Here is a 12,918-nt window from a genome sequence, read left to right on the forward strand (position 1 = left end):
TAAAATACCCATTCAACATTTCCTCCGACCCCCCTCTGCTGCAACCACAACACCACCATGAAAGCATCTTTCTCCATCGCTGATCCAAATCGCTTTGGCACAATGCTTCGCTATGGTGGGCCCACCATAGCTTCGCTGAGCGCTTTTCTGCCTTCTCCAATCCGTTCCCTCTCCCACCTATCAAGAAAGAAGGACAGGAGAGGGAGAAAGAGAGATCCCGGCATGCCCCGCGCGCCGCCGAGCAGCCCTCCGCCATCTTGACGCACGGCGCAATCGTCTGCAACAACTTCGCTCTTCTTGTCGCACTTTTTGTGTCGTGATAGGACGCCGTCGCTATGCAAGTCATTTTCACACACCGGATAACTGCAGAATCATCGTCGAGTATGATACTGATGTCGCTGGAAACGTGAAGACGGATTTCTCCCTCGGCCTTTTAATCCGTAACCCACTGCAGACGTCATGGCTGAGGTAAGGCGGAAAATATTGTGCAAGGTGGTTGTAGAGTTTGGGGAAAAGAGCGGATTTTAGCGGGAGGTCCCCGCGGAACTCTGATTGAGAGTGATGTGCTGTGATGGATTTTGCTTGTCTGCGACCTGTCAGCTGCTTACGTTGGGAGAAATCACTGTACAACCGGTGCGCGAATAACGGGGTGTGTTGCGGCGAAGCCTACTTTACGAGATGCGGCAGTAAAACACGGCAGTGCTGACGTTACTGGTCTTGCTTTTGCTTCTCTTCTTTGTGTTTTCTTTTTTTCTTTTTAATTTCCGACCACGACACAAACTCGCTGTTCCATAAGTTGCTACCTTTAATCGAGTGCAAAAATAGTTGAGTGATATTCACGTTTAGCCTAGAGAGCGCGATCCTTATATCTCTTATTGTGCGAGTGCAACGTGTACATTGCGTCTTAAGCTAGAGATACGCTGCCCTCCATAACCTACAATATGGTCACATATATGAGAAAACCAGTTACATCCCCGCTTTTTGTTTTCACCAGCTGGTTTGACCCTTTCGCAATCCTGTCTTCATAGTCTTCTCCTTATCTTTACGTCCACCGTTCTTCTCAATACAATCTTTGCACTTGTCTCGAACGACCAGATAAGGACGGAGAAAGAAGGAAAAAAATCCCTTCAGCAAAATTGTTTGTTACACGCCACTACAAGATCAATGTCCACTCGACAAAACTAGAGGTTACGGTTCGCGAAATGTGCTGTGTACTCCACACACGAGTGGATTTAATGATGCCGCATGTGCGAGCGTTGCACTGCGCAGTGCATCTACATGTCGTCATGGCAACGGTCGTAAACAGTGGTATCGCGTAGAGGATTCTGATGTAATGAGAGGGATGCTGACTGCGCCTCCTCCAGCCGCATCTGAGGGATCGAAGCGGGGGAGGGGGATTTTTCTCTGAATCATCAGTTTGTCTGGGAACGGATGGATGGATGGATGGATGGTTTGGCACCCCTGGCGGGCCTCTTTGTAACGAGGGTCCAGCTCCGGCGGAGCGGACATGCAGTAAGAAATAAAAAGTTCACAAGACTACAAAGAATACACTGTTTCTTCCACTCAGTCTGCCTCTGTTGTCACAGTCTCTTGTCCGGTAGATCGTCGTGTCTTTTGAAACCAACTTCTTAGTCTTCTTTTCGTTTCCCTGACTTCCGTTTCCGGTTCGTCGCCGTCGTCTGCGGTGAAACCCAGTGCATTTTCGAGCGAGCACAATCGTCGAGTTCCCAACCCCTCACATTCGAGAATTACATGCCTAATATTTTCCGGTGCTTTATCCTTGCAGAGCTGACATCGTTCCTCTATGTCTTCGTACTTACTCCTCAGTACCCTGGTTCGGAGCATGCCCGATCTCGCGTCGAATAATAGCCCGCTCTCCAGTGTGTTGTCATAGAGATGTGCCTCGTTTCTTATGGATGATTTTGCAGTTCGGTATAGTTCCAATGATGGTTTCTTCTCCATTTTTCTTTGCCACTCCTCAGTTTTCTTTTCCGTGATTCGTTTTCGTATTTCCGCGTGTGAGGGATTAGCCGAATTTCCGTTGATGAGCATTGTCGGTATTCCGTATTTGTCTGAGAGTTTTTTTGTTCGTGATTTCCAATTCGTTGTTACTCCCATGAGGTGGATGGTTTTATATATTATCTTCGGCCACCTGTAGTCTTCCATATCTATTAGTCTCCTTTCATATGTTATCTTGCTCAGGGCCTCTCTTGCTTCGAAGGACGAGATTCCTAGGTCTCCCATGACGGCTTCATTCGGAGTAGATCGACCTCCCCTGAGGGCCATTCTTCCCACTTGTCTTTGCTTTCTCTCGAGAAACTCTCTGGTTGCGCTTCCCAGGCAGATTACACCATTACCATATGTGATTCCAGGTATTACCACTGACTTCCATAGCTCTCTAACCACAGTCAAATAGCTAAAGCTCCACTGTGCTACTCTATTTAAGTAACCCAGCGCCTTCTGTGCTTTTGCCCTCAGTTTCCGTTCTTGCTCTTGAAGTCCTGGTTGAGTGCTCTCAATTATTATACCCAGGTATTTGTAGGAGTCGAGATGGGGTATTGCGTTTCCTTGGATGGTGAAAGTCGGAGGTGGTTCCAGGTTATTGAAGCTCAGAATTGCCGATTTTTTAGTGTTGAAGGACAGTCCTCTTTTTGTAGCAAATTCCCCGCATAGGTTCAGCATGCCCTGTAAAACTCCCACGTCCTCCGCCAGTATCAAAAGGTCATCGGCATATAGTAGGCCTGGGATCGTTATCTTGTGTTGTGTGCCTTGCTCCCAGTATTCCAGTTGTATGCCTAATTGTGACTTGATGAGTATTTCTTCCAGTTTTGCTATATACATGTTAAAGAGCATGGGAGACAGTGGGCATCCTTGCTTTACTCCTCTGGTGACTAGTACGGGCTCCGTGGTTCTACCTTTCCATTTTGCCCTTACTACTGCACCGGTGTACATGGCTCTGATAATCCCGATTGTGTTTTCCTCAATGTTGTATTCCTGTAATACTTTCCAGAGTTCTTCCTGGCACACCGAATCGTAGGCTTTTTTGATATCAAGGAACCCCAGGTATATTGGTTTCTTCTGCTTCCTTTTTATGTCCAGGATCTGGCATAAGACATAGAGATTGTCCTCTAGTCGTCTTTCCTTCCTGAAGCCGTTTTGCATTTCTCCAAACACTTGTAGGTGTTCCACCTGTTGCTCTAATCTTTCTGCTATGATCCTCGCCAGTAGTCTGTACGTTGCTGATGTCACAGTTATGGGTCGGTAATTGTTGAAGTCCTCTTGTGGTCCATTCCCTTTGTATATCATTGTAATCTGGGCTTCCAGCCATGATTTTGGTAGTTGTTTTGTTCTAATCGCTTGATTTAGTGTCCCTCTCAGCCACTCTCTTGCCTTCGGGCCCAGTCCTTTAAGAATTCTTGGAGATATGTTATCAGGGCCTGGGCTGCTGGAAGCGTCTAACCTGTGCAGTGCTCTTTGTAGCTCCTCTCGTGTGATGTCTTCTACAGGTGTGTCGTTTGTGCAGGTTATTCCGTGGCCTGCATTATCTTTTGATGCCCCGCCTCCTGGCTCCGTCATTTGCTGGCTCAACCATTCTTGAAGTTTCCTGATTCCTGTCATTGGGCATGATGTCAGCTGAGGGGGTCGTTGTTCTGGTTTGCCAGTTAGTGATTTCACATATCGCCAAAATTTAGTTGGGGCTTTCCTTCCCGCCGACTTTAGGGATTGGATAAATTTTGTGTCTACTTGTTTGATCTTTTTCTGTATCATACTGGCGGTTCGCTGTTTGCATTGTCTATATTCCTCCCATAGGTTCTTTATTGACTCTTGTGGCTCCTGCTTTGCCACTGCTCTCCTATGTTTGGCTAACGCATGCTTCCTCTCCTGTATGCTGTTCTTGACCTCCCCGTCCCACCACCTTTTTGGCCTCTTATTGCCAGGTGCTTGTATTTTCATTTTTTCTTCAAGTTTGGTGGTGATAAGGGTTGTCCAGTCTTCATACGTTGAAGGGGTAGAGTCTAACTCTTCCAGCTGCTTTGCTATTTCCTCCTCCTCTTCCAGCCGTGGCAGTCTCTTGTCCAGTCTCAAAATCTTCTCAGGGGTTTTACCCCGAAAACTTATAGTCATTCTATTATGGTCACTTCCCATGCTCCATCGTCCCTCTTCATCTATGTGTATTGCATTTACTTTCTTTGATATTTTCTCTGTGAGTAGGCAGTAGTCAATAGATGTCCGTCTATCTTTGTCACTCCACGTATGTTTCCCCGTACACTTGTCCATTAGGTTTCCAACGACAAGGTTGTGCTTTTCCACGAAGTCTTGCATTGCTGATCCTTGTTTGTCTGTAAATCCATCCAGCTCTTCTAGGTGTGCATTGAAATCTCCCATTATTACCACCTCACCATTTTGTTTTAGGTGCATCATATCTTCGTGCAAGCATTTTAGGACGCTTTCATTGTGGTCATGTGTGTTGAGGTCACGTCCTGTCCTGAGGTAGACAACTGCCAGGCTTACAGGTAGCTTTCCGATCCTGCCTTGGATCCACATATGTTCTTTGCATTCTTCCTTTATTCTGTACCATTTCATTGTTTTGTTTATTAGGATTCCAAGGCCTCCCCCCTGTCGTTCGCCATCTTTGCGGTTGTTTCCTTCCCAGATTATACCCTCGAGTTGGGGGGGTGTTTCTTCATTCCTTAAGTGCGATTCTGCAACACCGTATATGTCAATAGCTCCTGTTTCCATGATGTCTGCTATTTCCATCCATTTATGAACCCTTCGTCCCCCTTGCAAATTCAGGAAAGCCATGGTGATTTTTCTGTTTGCCCTTCTGCGTCTATGCTGTCCTCTCTTCCTCTTCTGTGTTGGTTTCTTGGAAGTTGTACATTCTACCACCGCCCGCGGCGGGGCGGTCCCTTGTAGCTCATTAGGGCATTGACTAAGACGCCCACTAGATCCCTGTTGTCGTGTCCACGGCTCTGCGCGTGTCTTGCTGGTTGCTGTGCTCTCTGGCGCCGTGGCGGCAGTGGCATGTATATCGTGGGAAGGTCTAAAAAAAGGGCTGCTTTGTTGCCCAGGTTGATACCCAACCTCATGGCAGTCTCCTCGTTGTAGTGTAGTCCATCAGGTGCCACGTCCTGTCGTCGCCATGCGGTCCTGAAGATTCTGATTGAGTTGCCCATCTCATTTCGCAGGGCATACATTCCTCTGTTCAAGGCTGCTGCAGCAGATTGTGCTTCAGGTCCCTTTGAATAGATACCTGGTAACGTGCAGATTTCCACCGTTGCCTGGGGATGTTCCTTTTGTACCCAGTTGATCCATGAACCCAGATAGTCCAGGATTGTCTCCACCGGGGTTCCCTCGAGAATGTCATTTGTCCCGGCTTGTATGACGATTAGCAATTCATTTCCACTCATTTTGTTCAGTTGTATTTCTGCTTGTTTTAGGACTTCCTCAATCTTCGCTCCACTTCTCACAAGGATCTTCACGTGTTCATCATATTGTGTCTTTTCTTGGACGGTGTCTGTTATGCGACGCATGTTTGAATCGCCTATGAATATAGCAGTCCTTTCCTTCTGCCTGTCTGGGGTATCATGGTGCGCCGCGGCATCTAAGTGCTCTGTTGTTGGTTCGTCGTTTCTCTGTTGTTCCTTGCCCCTCATTGTACTGCTTGCATTCCCTGTGTTGTCATTGATCAGTGAGTTGTCTTCTTTACGTGTGCTTTTTTCACGACTGGCGTTATCCGTCCTCTCTGATTTGTGGCCACTTTCCACTGTGTTCCGTTTGGGCTGTGAGGTATTGTCATTCGCTACGTGTGCCCTCTCCCTCTTCTGCATTTCTTCCAGTTTTTCTTGTAGCTCGTCCATCCTTTCCTGCATCTTTTGTATTTCCCACTGGTATTGTTGCTGAGCGCTTACCCTCATGGTTTCCATTTGGGACTGTACACCTTCAAGTTTCGTGGCGTGTGCTTCCCTCTCCTTTTGCAGGGTGTCTTCCCATGTTCTCTGGATCACTGAGAGTTGTACGCATAAAGTGCATGTGAAACTTACCCCTTCGGCTTCTTTTATATCCGAGTAGGGGGTTTCATCCATATAGCACCATCTTCTACACGTTTCACATTGCACCATATCCTCATCCTTGATCTTCTTCGTCTTTGGCATCCTGGCTATATTGATGTCCCGCGGCTTCCACGTTGTTCCCGTCAGGACCGTTCCGATGCACACAGGAACACTCGTTACCGTTACTCGAAACACACGTTTCAATCGCTTTCAATCGCTTTCGTTTCAACACGTTTCAGACAAGACACACAAGACAGCAATGTTGACATGTGACAGCAATGTCAGACTCGCGGCCGCCCTTAGCTGCGCCCTTAACGGCGCAGACGACGATCACGGTTGCCGGACCACTTTGCGTCGGCGCCGCTGCGATGGCGGAAATCTGCCGATTTTTGGTACGTTTGTTTTTTCGGAGAAAGAAGTGTGAGCTGCTTCATGAATGGATTCTTCTTTTTAGCGGAATGTGAGGAGGGCTCTTCTTTTATATATGGTATTTAATTGATCGAGTGATTGATTTAATTTACTAATTTGAGCAGAGCGCGAAACGATATCGAAGTGGGGCTGCGGGTCTGCATTCTCCATTTAATTCCTGGTTTATACCTGCTTTTGTGTGTGTTACGAGAAGAGATATCCGGGAAATTGAGTTATGAGTGCCATGGAACAATATAGTGAGCTTGCTTCGTCTGGATTCGTGAACCGGTATGCCACCTAGCTTGAAGGTGGTCTGGCAACTACTGCGCCTCATACAACATGCAAACCAGTACAGAACTCTATATGCAGCCACTGGAAATCATATTTTAAAAAAATGCTCGGGGAGCTCTATGCCAACTGCAACCTTCTGTGCACGAAATGACCACGTGGTTGCGTTAATTATTTTGACTCCGACAACTCTCGAGTACAGAACTGGGTAACAGCTAGTCTGCAATTCAACGTTGACGCAACAGTGTGGCCTAATTTGCGTGTGTGAATGTTAGTTAATTTGTTCCCCTCCTAGACATAACAATCTAGCCACCCTGTAACCATAGATTTGATCAGTGCAATGGAATAGCCGCAGTACGGCGCAATAACTGCCTCTTAAATCGGTGTTCCGATTACCACTATCGAGAGTGACCACTGTACTAATGAACACTAGGACGACCACTATGCTAATGTCTTACCACTACGGCCTACGGCGCAGGTGCAATCTATATACGTCTACCCCTGCTTTGCAATCAGCGAAGCCTTCGCTGTTTGCACAGAACATTTTAGCCATACAAGAAATTTTGTGTAAAGCTTAGAGATCCCCATTCACGCCGTAGTACATGTTAATCGAGCGTTATTGTTCTCAGTGTTTTCGATCGTGATATGTTTATTTCGTGTACGTACATCATGATACGCATAATGTGCAATTCATGCACGAAAATTGTTCAGAACTTTCAGTGTTTTTATTCGTTGAAGATGATGCCTGAGCTTTGGCGAACACAAAGACTGCTGCTCGGTGTTCGTCTTTTGTCTCTCCGTGTTCGCCGAAGTCCGGGCTTCATCTTCGGTGGATTTCGTCCACAGCTTGCCTGCTTCTATGCCATGGTATCAGTGTTTTTCTTATCATCCTTAAGTCTGGGAGCATGAAACTCTTTGCATATGGAAGCTAGGTGCTATATATTTTTTATTTGTTTCGTTTTAAATTATACAACTTAGTAGCGTATACTAAGAGTTCGTTCAGACCCTCCTTTTCCTTCATTTATATCTTATTTTATATATAATGAGCCCTAAATAACGCATCCTGGAGTAGCGCCAGTACCGAATAGTTTGGGACCAACATCTCCATCTTTTTTTTTTTTTTTTTAACCAATCAATCGTTCAGAAGCTGTGAGTAAAATCTTGCAGCCAAAGAGAGGACCAAGACACAACGGTAGAAACACACAACAGCAGTTCTGCACATCATCTCACACAACACACATCTGCATTTCCGCTGTTGTGTGTTTCTACCGTTGTGTCTTCGTCCTCTCTTTGGCTGCAAGATTTTACTCATGGCTATGTACCAACTACCCCAAATTTCTACATTGGTTCAGAAGTCGTTCAGCATAGGGGACATGTGAGAGAAGTACTTCCTGTGGACTTTGGCTGCCGGAATGCAGACAAGTGGGGAAACCCGCGAAAACAAATGAGCTGTCTGCACACACACACACACACAAAAAAAAACTGTTACCCTTTCCAAAATTCCGTGATGCCACTCCATCAATGATGACAATGACGAACGGAACAAGCACGAGAGTTCAAAAGGAAGCAACACTTTTAGAAGGTATCCTTTTTTTTTTCTTCCTTCTTTTCTGCTCCACCAGTTGTCATTCGTTCCTCATACGGCCGCTGCAACCACCCTGAACATTCACGTTTCAGCTCCAGAAATCATTATGCGTATCCTCGTGTGTGGCGAGCTGTGTCTCCTGTCATTATTCTACGGCGGACTCAACACTGTTGGGTCCCAGAGTACGTGCACCCTCGACGGTCACGTGACTGGCACCGAAGCAGACGACGTACGTAACGGGCAGAAAAAGAAAAAGGAGAAAAAATCTTGTCGAGATATTTCGGACGCCTTTTTCTCTCTCTCTTTCTCTCTCTGTAGACTGTTGTATCACGTGATAGGAAGAGACATGCGACTATAACGGTAGACGACGGAAAGGGAAAAGAGTAGAGTTAATAGGCGGCGTATATTTGCTGTCACGTGACACAGAAAGAAAAAAGCGAAGTAGGACAGGCAGTGAAAATTGTTATTTTTCGTGCAGGAACGTTTGTCTCGATTGTGTCTCAAGGAAAAGGGGGGAAAGGTCGTCGGTTGACTAATTATGGGCGCGCTGTGGCGCTGATTAGGTGACACGGTTTGTAACAAAGACATCGGAGGTCTGATGGGTGTTTTTGTGAACCCTCCAAGACATGCCCACATATTTATTTAGAAGTGTGACCGTTATATTAGGCGAGCTATCGCGGCGACGTTTGTTCCGTTTAAAACGCTGCTGGTAAGACTCCTCATCAAAGTGTTCAAACCACAGCAAGGGGAAGGCGAACATTATATTTAGGGAGTGACTTTTTCGGGTTAAACCCGATTCCGCCCGGTCCCCCCCCCCCCCCCCCCCCTGAACTGACCTCCGACCAATTCGGGTTAAACCCGATTTCTCCCCGAATTCCAGTCACTATGAAATCCTCAAGTGACTGTTTCCACTGAGGACGAACAAAGGTCGCCACATGTAACACATGTAAGAATGGGTCACTTACGTTCCCAGCAATACACCCATGTGTGTCAACACTGTCTAGGCCTTCGGGGATTACCGCTGGAAGGTCACGATCCCGCAAAAAAACAACAAAGAGAATTTAGGAAAGGGGTTTGTAAGAGGAGAAACAAAAACACCCGATAACACCCGAAGGCACAATTATCGCCCGATTTCTCCCCGAATTACAGATTTAAAAATAGCGCCCGATTTTTACCCCCCGAATCTGAGAAAGCTATTTAACCCGAATAATTCACTCCCTAATTATATTCCATGGCCGTGATATATTCCCTGACTCAGTCGATGAGACCTCCGTTATTGAGTTGAAAGAACATCATAATAATCATTGGGGGTAGATTTATACGTAAGGCGAGTCAGCAGCCAATATTTCTGTAGCTATATGCTGCGCATGCAGCAGGGCAGGACCGCGGACAATTTTTGACCACCTGGGGTTCACTAACGAGCGCCGGAAATCTCCGACCTACGGTGCTGGAAGCAATGTTTACCACCCCCCACGCTGATACCGTGCTCGGGCGGGATAGAACCCCACGATCCCACGATCTTCAGCTCAGTAGGTCAGCACTGTGTTTTTAACACGTGTACTTGGTTTGAGTTGCAGTTCAATAGTTTTTCCTCAGACTATAACTCAACACGAATCGTAAGGAAAGTAGCTGTAGGGAAACAGAGTAAAAGGAACGTAAGATGGAATAAGTATAGACACTGGGGATAAATATCTCGTGGCCGTTGCTCGCAGATGGGAAATGACCGAGATTGTAAGATTAACTAGACATGTTGAGACTAACATCTCCGTTTTTTTTTTTTTTTCTTTTACAAATCAATCAATCAGTCAATCAACTAGAAATGTGCGAGCGGGTTAAGGCGTCCCGCTCGTTGGTGGTAGTCAAGGTCGTACTGAAGACTGGGAGGTGGTGGGTTGGAATCCTACCACCGGCTGTGCTGTCTGAGGTTTTCCCTGGGTTTTCCGAAGACTTTCCAGACGAACGTCGGCACGGTTCCCCCAGAAGTCGGCCCAGGACTCATACTAGCCCCCCTGTCACCCACTCCTTCCTGCTGTCTCCCCTCTCCAACAACAACAACAACAACATATATATTGTGATGATGAAGTGGGGACACATCTCCACATCCACACCACACAACCCCACATCTGTACGCCGCTCATAGACACAGTTGCTTCGCGGCGCTAACACGGAGTAAAAAAGAAAAATTAGTTAGAGCACGCGTGGTTAGAGCTGCACGCTGTCTACAGCTAAGGCAGCAGATATTATGGTACGGTAACATACACTCTAAGACGAAAGGGAGTAATGAATGTTAGTCTTTTTTTGGGTGGTACTGTAGATGCATTCGCGCAACCATTACTCGCTTTCTGGAACAATTGCACGGAAATATATGCGAAGTTTAGTGAGCATTTGCAGCGCTGAACAGTAGAATTGCAATTTAGCTGACTAGAAGCGCTGTAATTACTCCTCAAAATATTCATCTATTTCTTTTTTTTTTTTTTTTAGAGTGTGGCTGTTACGACGACATGAAAGTTAAGTAAGGAGCTCCCAAGGAAACAACTCAACACTAATAAAATGTAATGTGTCAGGTCAACAAGGCTAATCGAAAGTTGGTTGATTGCAGCGATTTTATTTGACAAGGGATGGGTTGAGCGTTCTCTCCCCTTGGCACAATGCATCTTAGACGGGCGGAAACGTGTTCGCCTCACTCGAGGCGGCTATTTCGAGCAGGGACCCAAGGGTTGTTCTACACTGCGGGAGGACTCTCTCAGTCAAGTGGTGCTTCTCCGATGGAACAACCTGAGAGTGAACGCGGGAAGAGATATTCCGCCGCAAGTTATCCATCTCTCAAATAGTCGGGGTTTTATATATTGAGGTAACTTCCCCTTCTCACGTGTTAGCAGTGATTTGTAGTTATCGCCTATCTTTTTATCGCGATCTTCCCTCCGCTTCTATCTTGAGAGAGGGAGAGAGTCCCCGTGCGCATTCTGTATACTCTACTTGTTGTTGAAGCTGGGAAGATGAATAGTGCTGCTTGAGCAAAACGAAAGTTTTAGAAAACGTCGACCGTATAGACAGTAGCCCGACGTTGTTGCGTTTTATGTTGTATTATAAGGGTGATGCGCTTCTCATCATTATTATGCGAAGCATAGACCTCCATATAATTTGAACAAGATTACCTTTATCTCTGGGATCAGAATCAATATAGACAGTGTATCGAATGATTATGGGTTGTGCGAAGCCCCTCCACAGCAGCCAGTGCGGATGTTGGCGAGATCGGGGGGTGAGCACCGAATATAGAGCAACAATTCGTCCGTACGACGCCATTTGTTGATCTATTGATAAATTGTGTTCTGGTACAATACCTTTAGTAAAATGGAGGCTCCATTTTACTAAAGGTATTGTTGCAGAACAAAAGTTATCAATAGATGAACAAATGGAGCTGTATACGGACGAGCTTCACGTGGAAAGCCGTGTTGATATACCAGCAGATGTCAACTGCAGAGGAATATTCTGGCATTGAATAGACTTAAACGAGTAACTGTAGCAACCCATTGTAGAAACACATTCCTCAGGTAAGGATGCAAACAAAAATGTGTGCGAGAGACAGAGAGAGGCACGGCAACACAGATTACATTTTTATGTAAAAATGCACACGTCCTCACGGGGATGTTTGAAAGTCTCATATGACATTCACACCAGCGCATGGCGGAGCGGCGTCCCGCTGGTTGGTGGTAGCCAAGGTCGTGCTGAAGCCTGGGAGGTGGTGGGTTCGAATCCCACCACCGGATGTGCTGTCTGAGGTTTTCCCTGGGTTTTCCGAAGACTTCCCAGACGAACGTCGCCTCAATTCCCCCTGAAGTCGGCCCAGGACGCATACTAACCTCCCTGTCCCCCACTCCTTCCCGCTGTCCTCTCTCCATCTGTCCATATCTGTACGCCGATCATAGCGACAGTTGCTTCGCGGCGCTAACACGGAATAAAAAAATTACGTTCATTAAAGGGAGCATGATCAACCAGGCCAACCAAGAAAACTGGGGAGCAATTACAGCTTCTAGTCTCCTACACAGCAATTACTCCCCATTTTTCGTTCCATGACCCTGGAATTTACTCCCCAGCACTGTAAATAGTTCACAAAGTATGCGTAAACTTCCATGCATTTGGTTGTGGCAATGTATCAAGTCCCTAAAAGTACCGAAATTACTCCTTTTTTCTTCTTGGCGAAGAAAATGTAATAAAAATAAAAAGCACACAGTCCAGTGGTGTAATCTTGGAGTAAAAAATGAACTTACAAAGATGAAACACCTCAAAAGATTCTACTGACAAGCTTTCGCGCAGGGTCTACGCTTCATCAGGTACGGCACACGTAAAATGTGATTCGTGTGACACGTAAAATGTCATCTTACGTGCGCTGTACCTGATGAAGCTTCTCAGTAAAACCTTTCGAAGTGTTTCATTTTGTCATGTATTTTCACTTTTTTTGTTCTTCTCAGAGTGTGCCAATTCCCGCACCATAATCGATGTTTACAGTACGCGCTTCCAAATCTATAACGGGCAACACGCTCATTTGCAGTTGTTCCGAACTCGTTCACGACGCACCTGTTCTCA

At 46.2% G+C, this 12,918-nt stretch overlaps 1 protein-coding gene across 3 annotated transcripts in view; it reads left to right on the forward strand.

Annotated features, from left to right (window-relative positions):
- LOC135394759 (CAP-Gly domain-containing linker protein 1-like) overlaps positions 1-12,918 on the forward strand; it is a 105,073-nt gene that overhangs the window by 31,522 nt on the left and 60,633 nt on the right. The window contains exon 1 of one of the 3 annotated variants that reach the window (XM_064625712.1): positions 232-468. The exons of the other annotated variants lie outside the window; for them this stretch is intronic. Coding sequence (XP_064481782.1) covers positions 460-468 — 9 coding nt within the window. The 5' untranslated portion in view covers positions 232-459. Of the gene's footprint in view, positions 1-231; positions 469-12,918 lie in introns of those variants that run through there. 3 annotated transcript variants of the gene reach the window in all.

Source organism: Ornithodoros turicata, chromosome 5 (genome assembly GCF_037126465.1).
Source record: "Ornithodoros turicata isolate Travis chromosome 5, ASM3712646v1, whole genome shotgun sequence".
NCBI lineage: Eukaryota > Metazoa > Arthropoda > Arachnida > Ixodida > Argasidae > Ornithodoros > Ornithodoros turicata.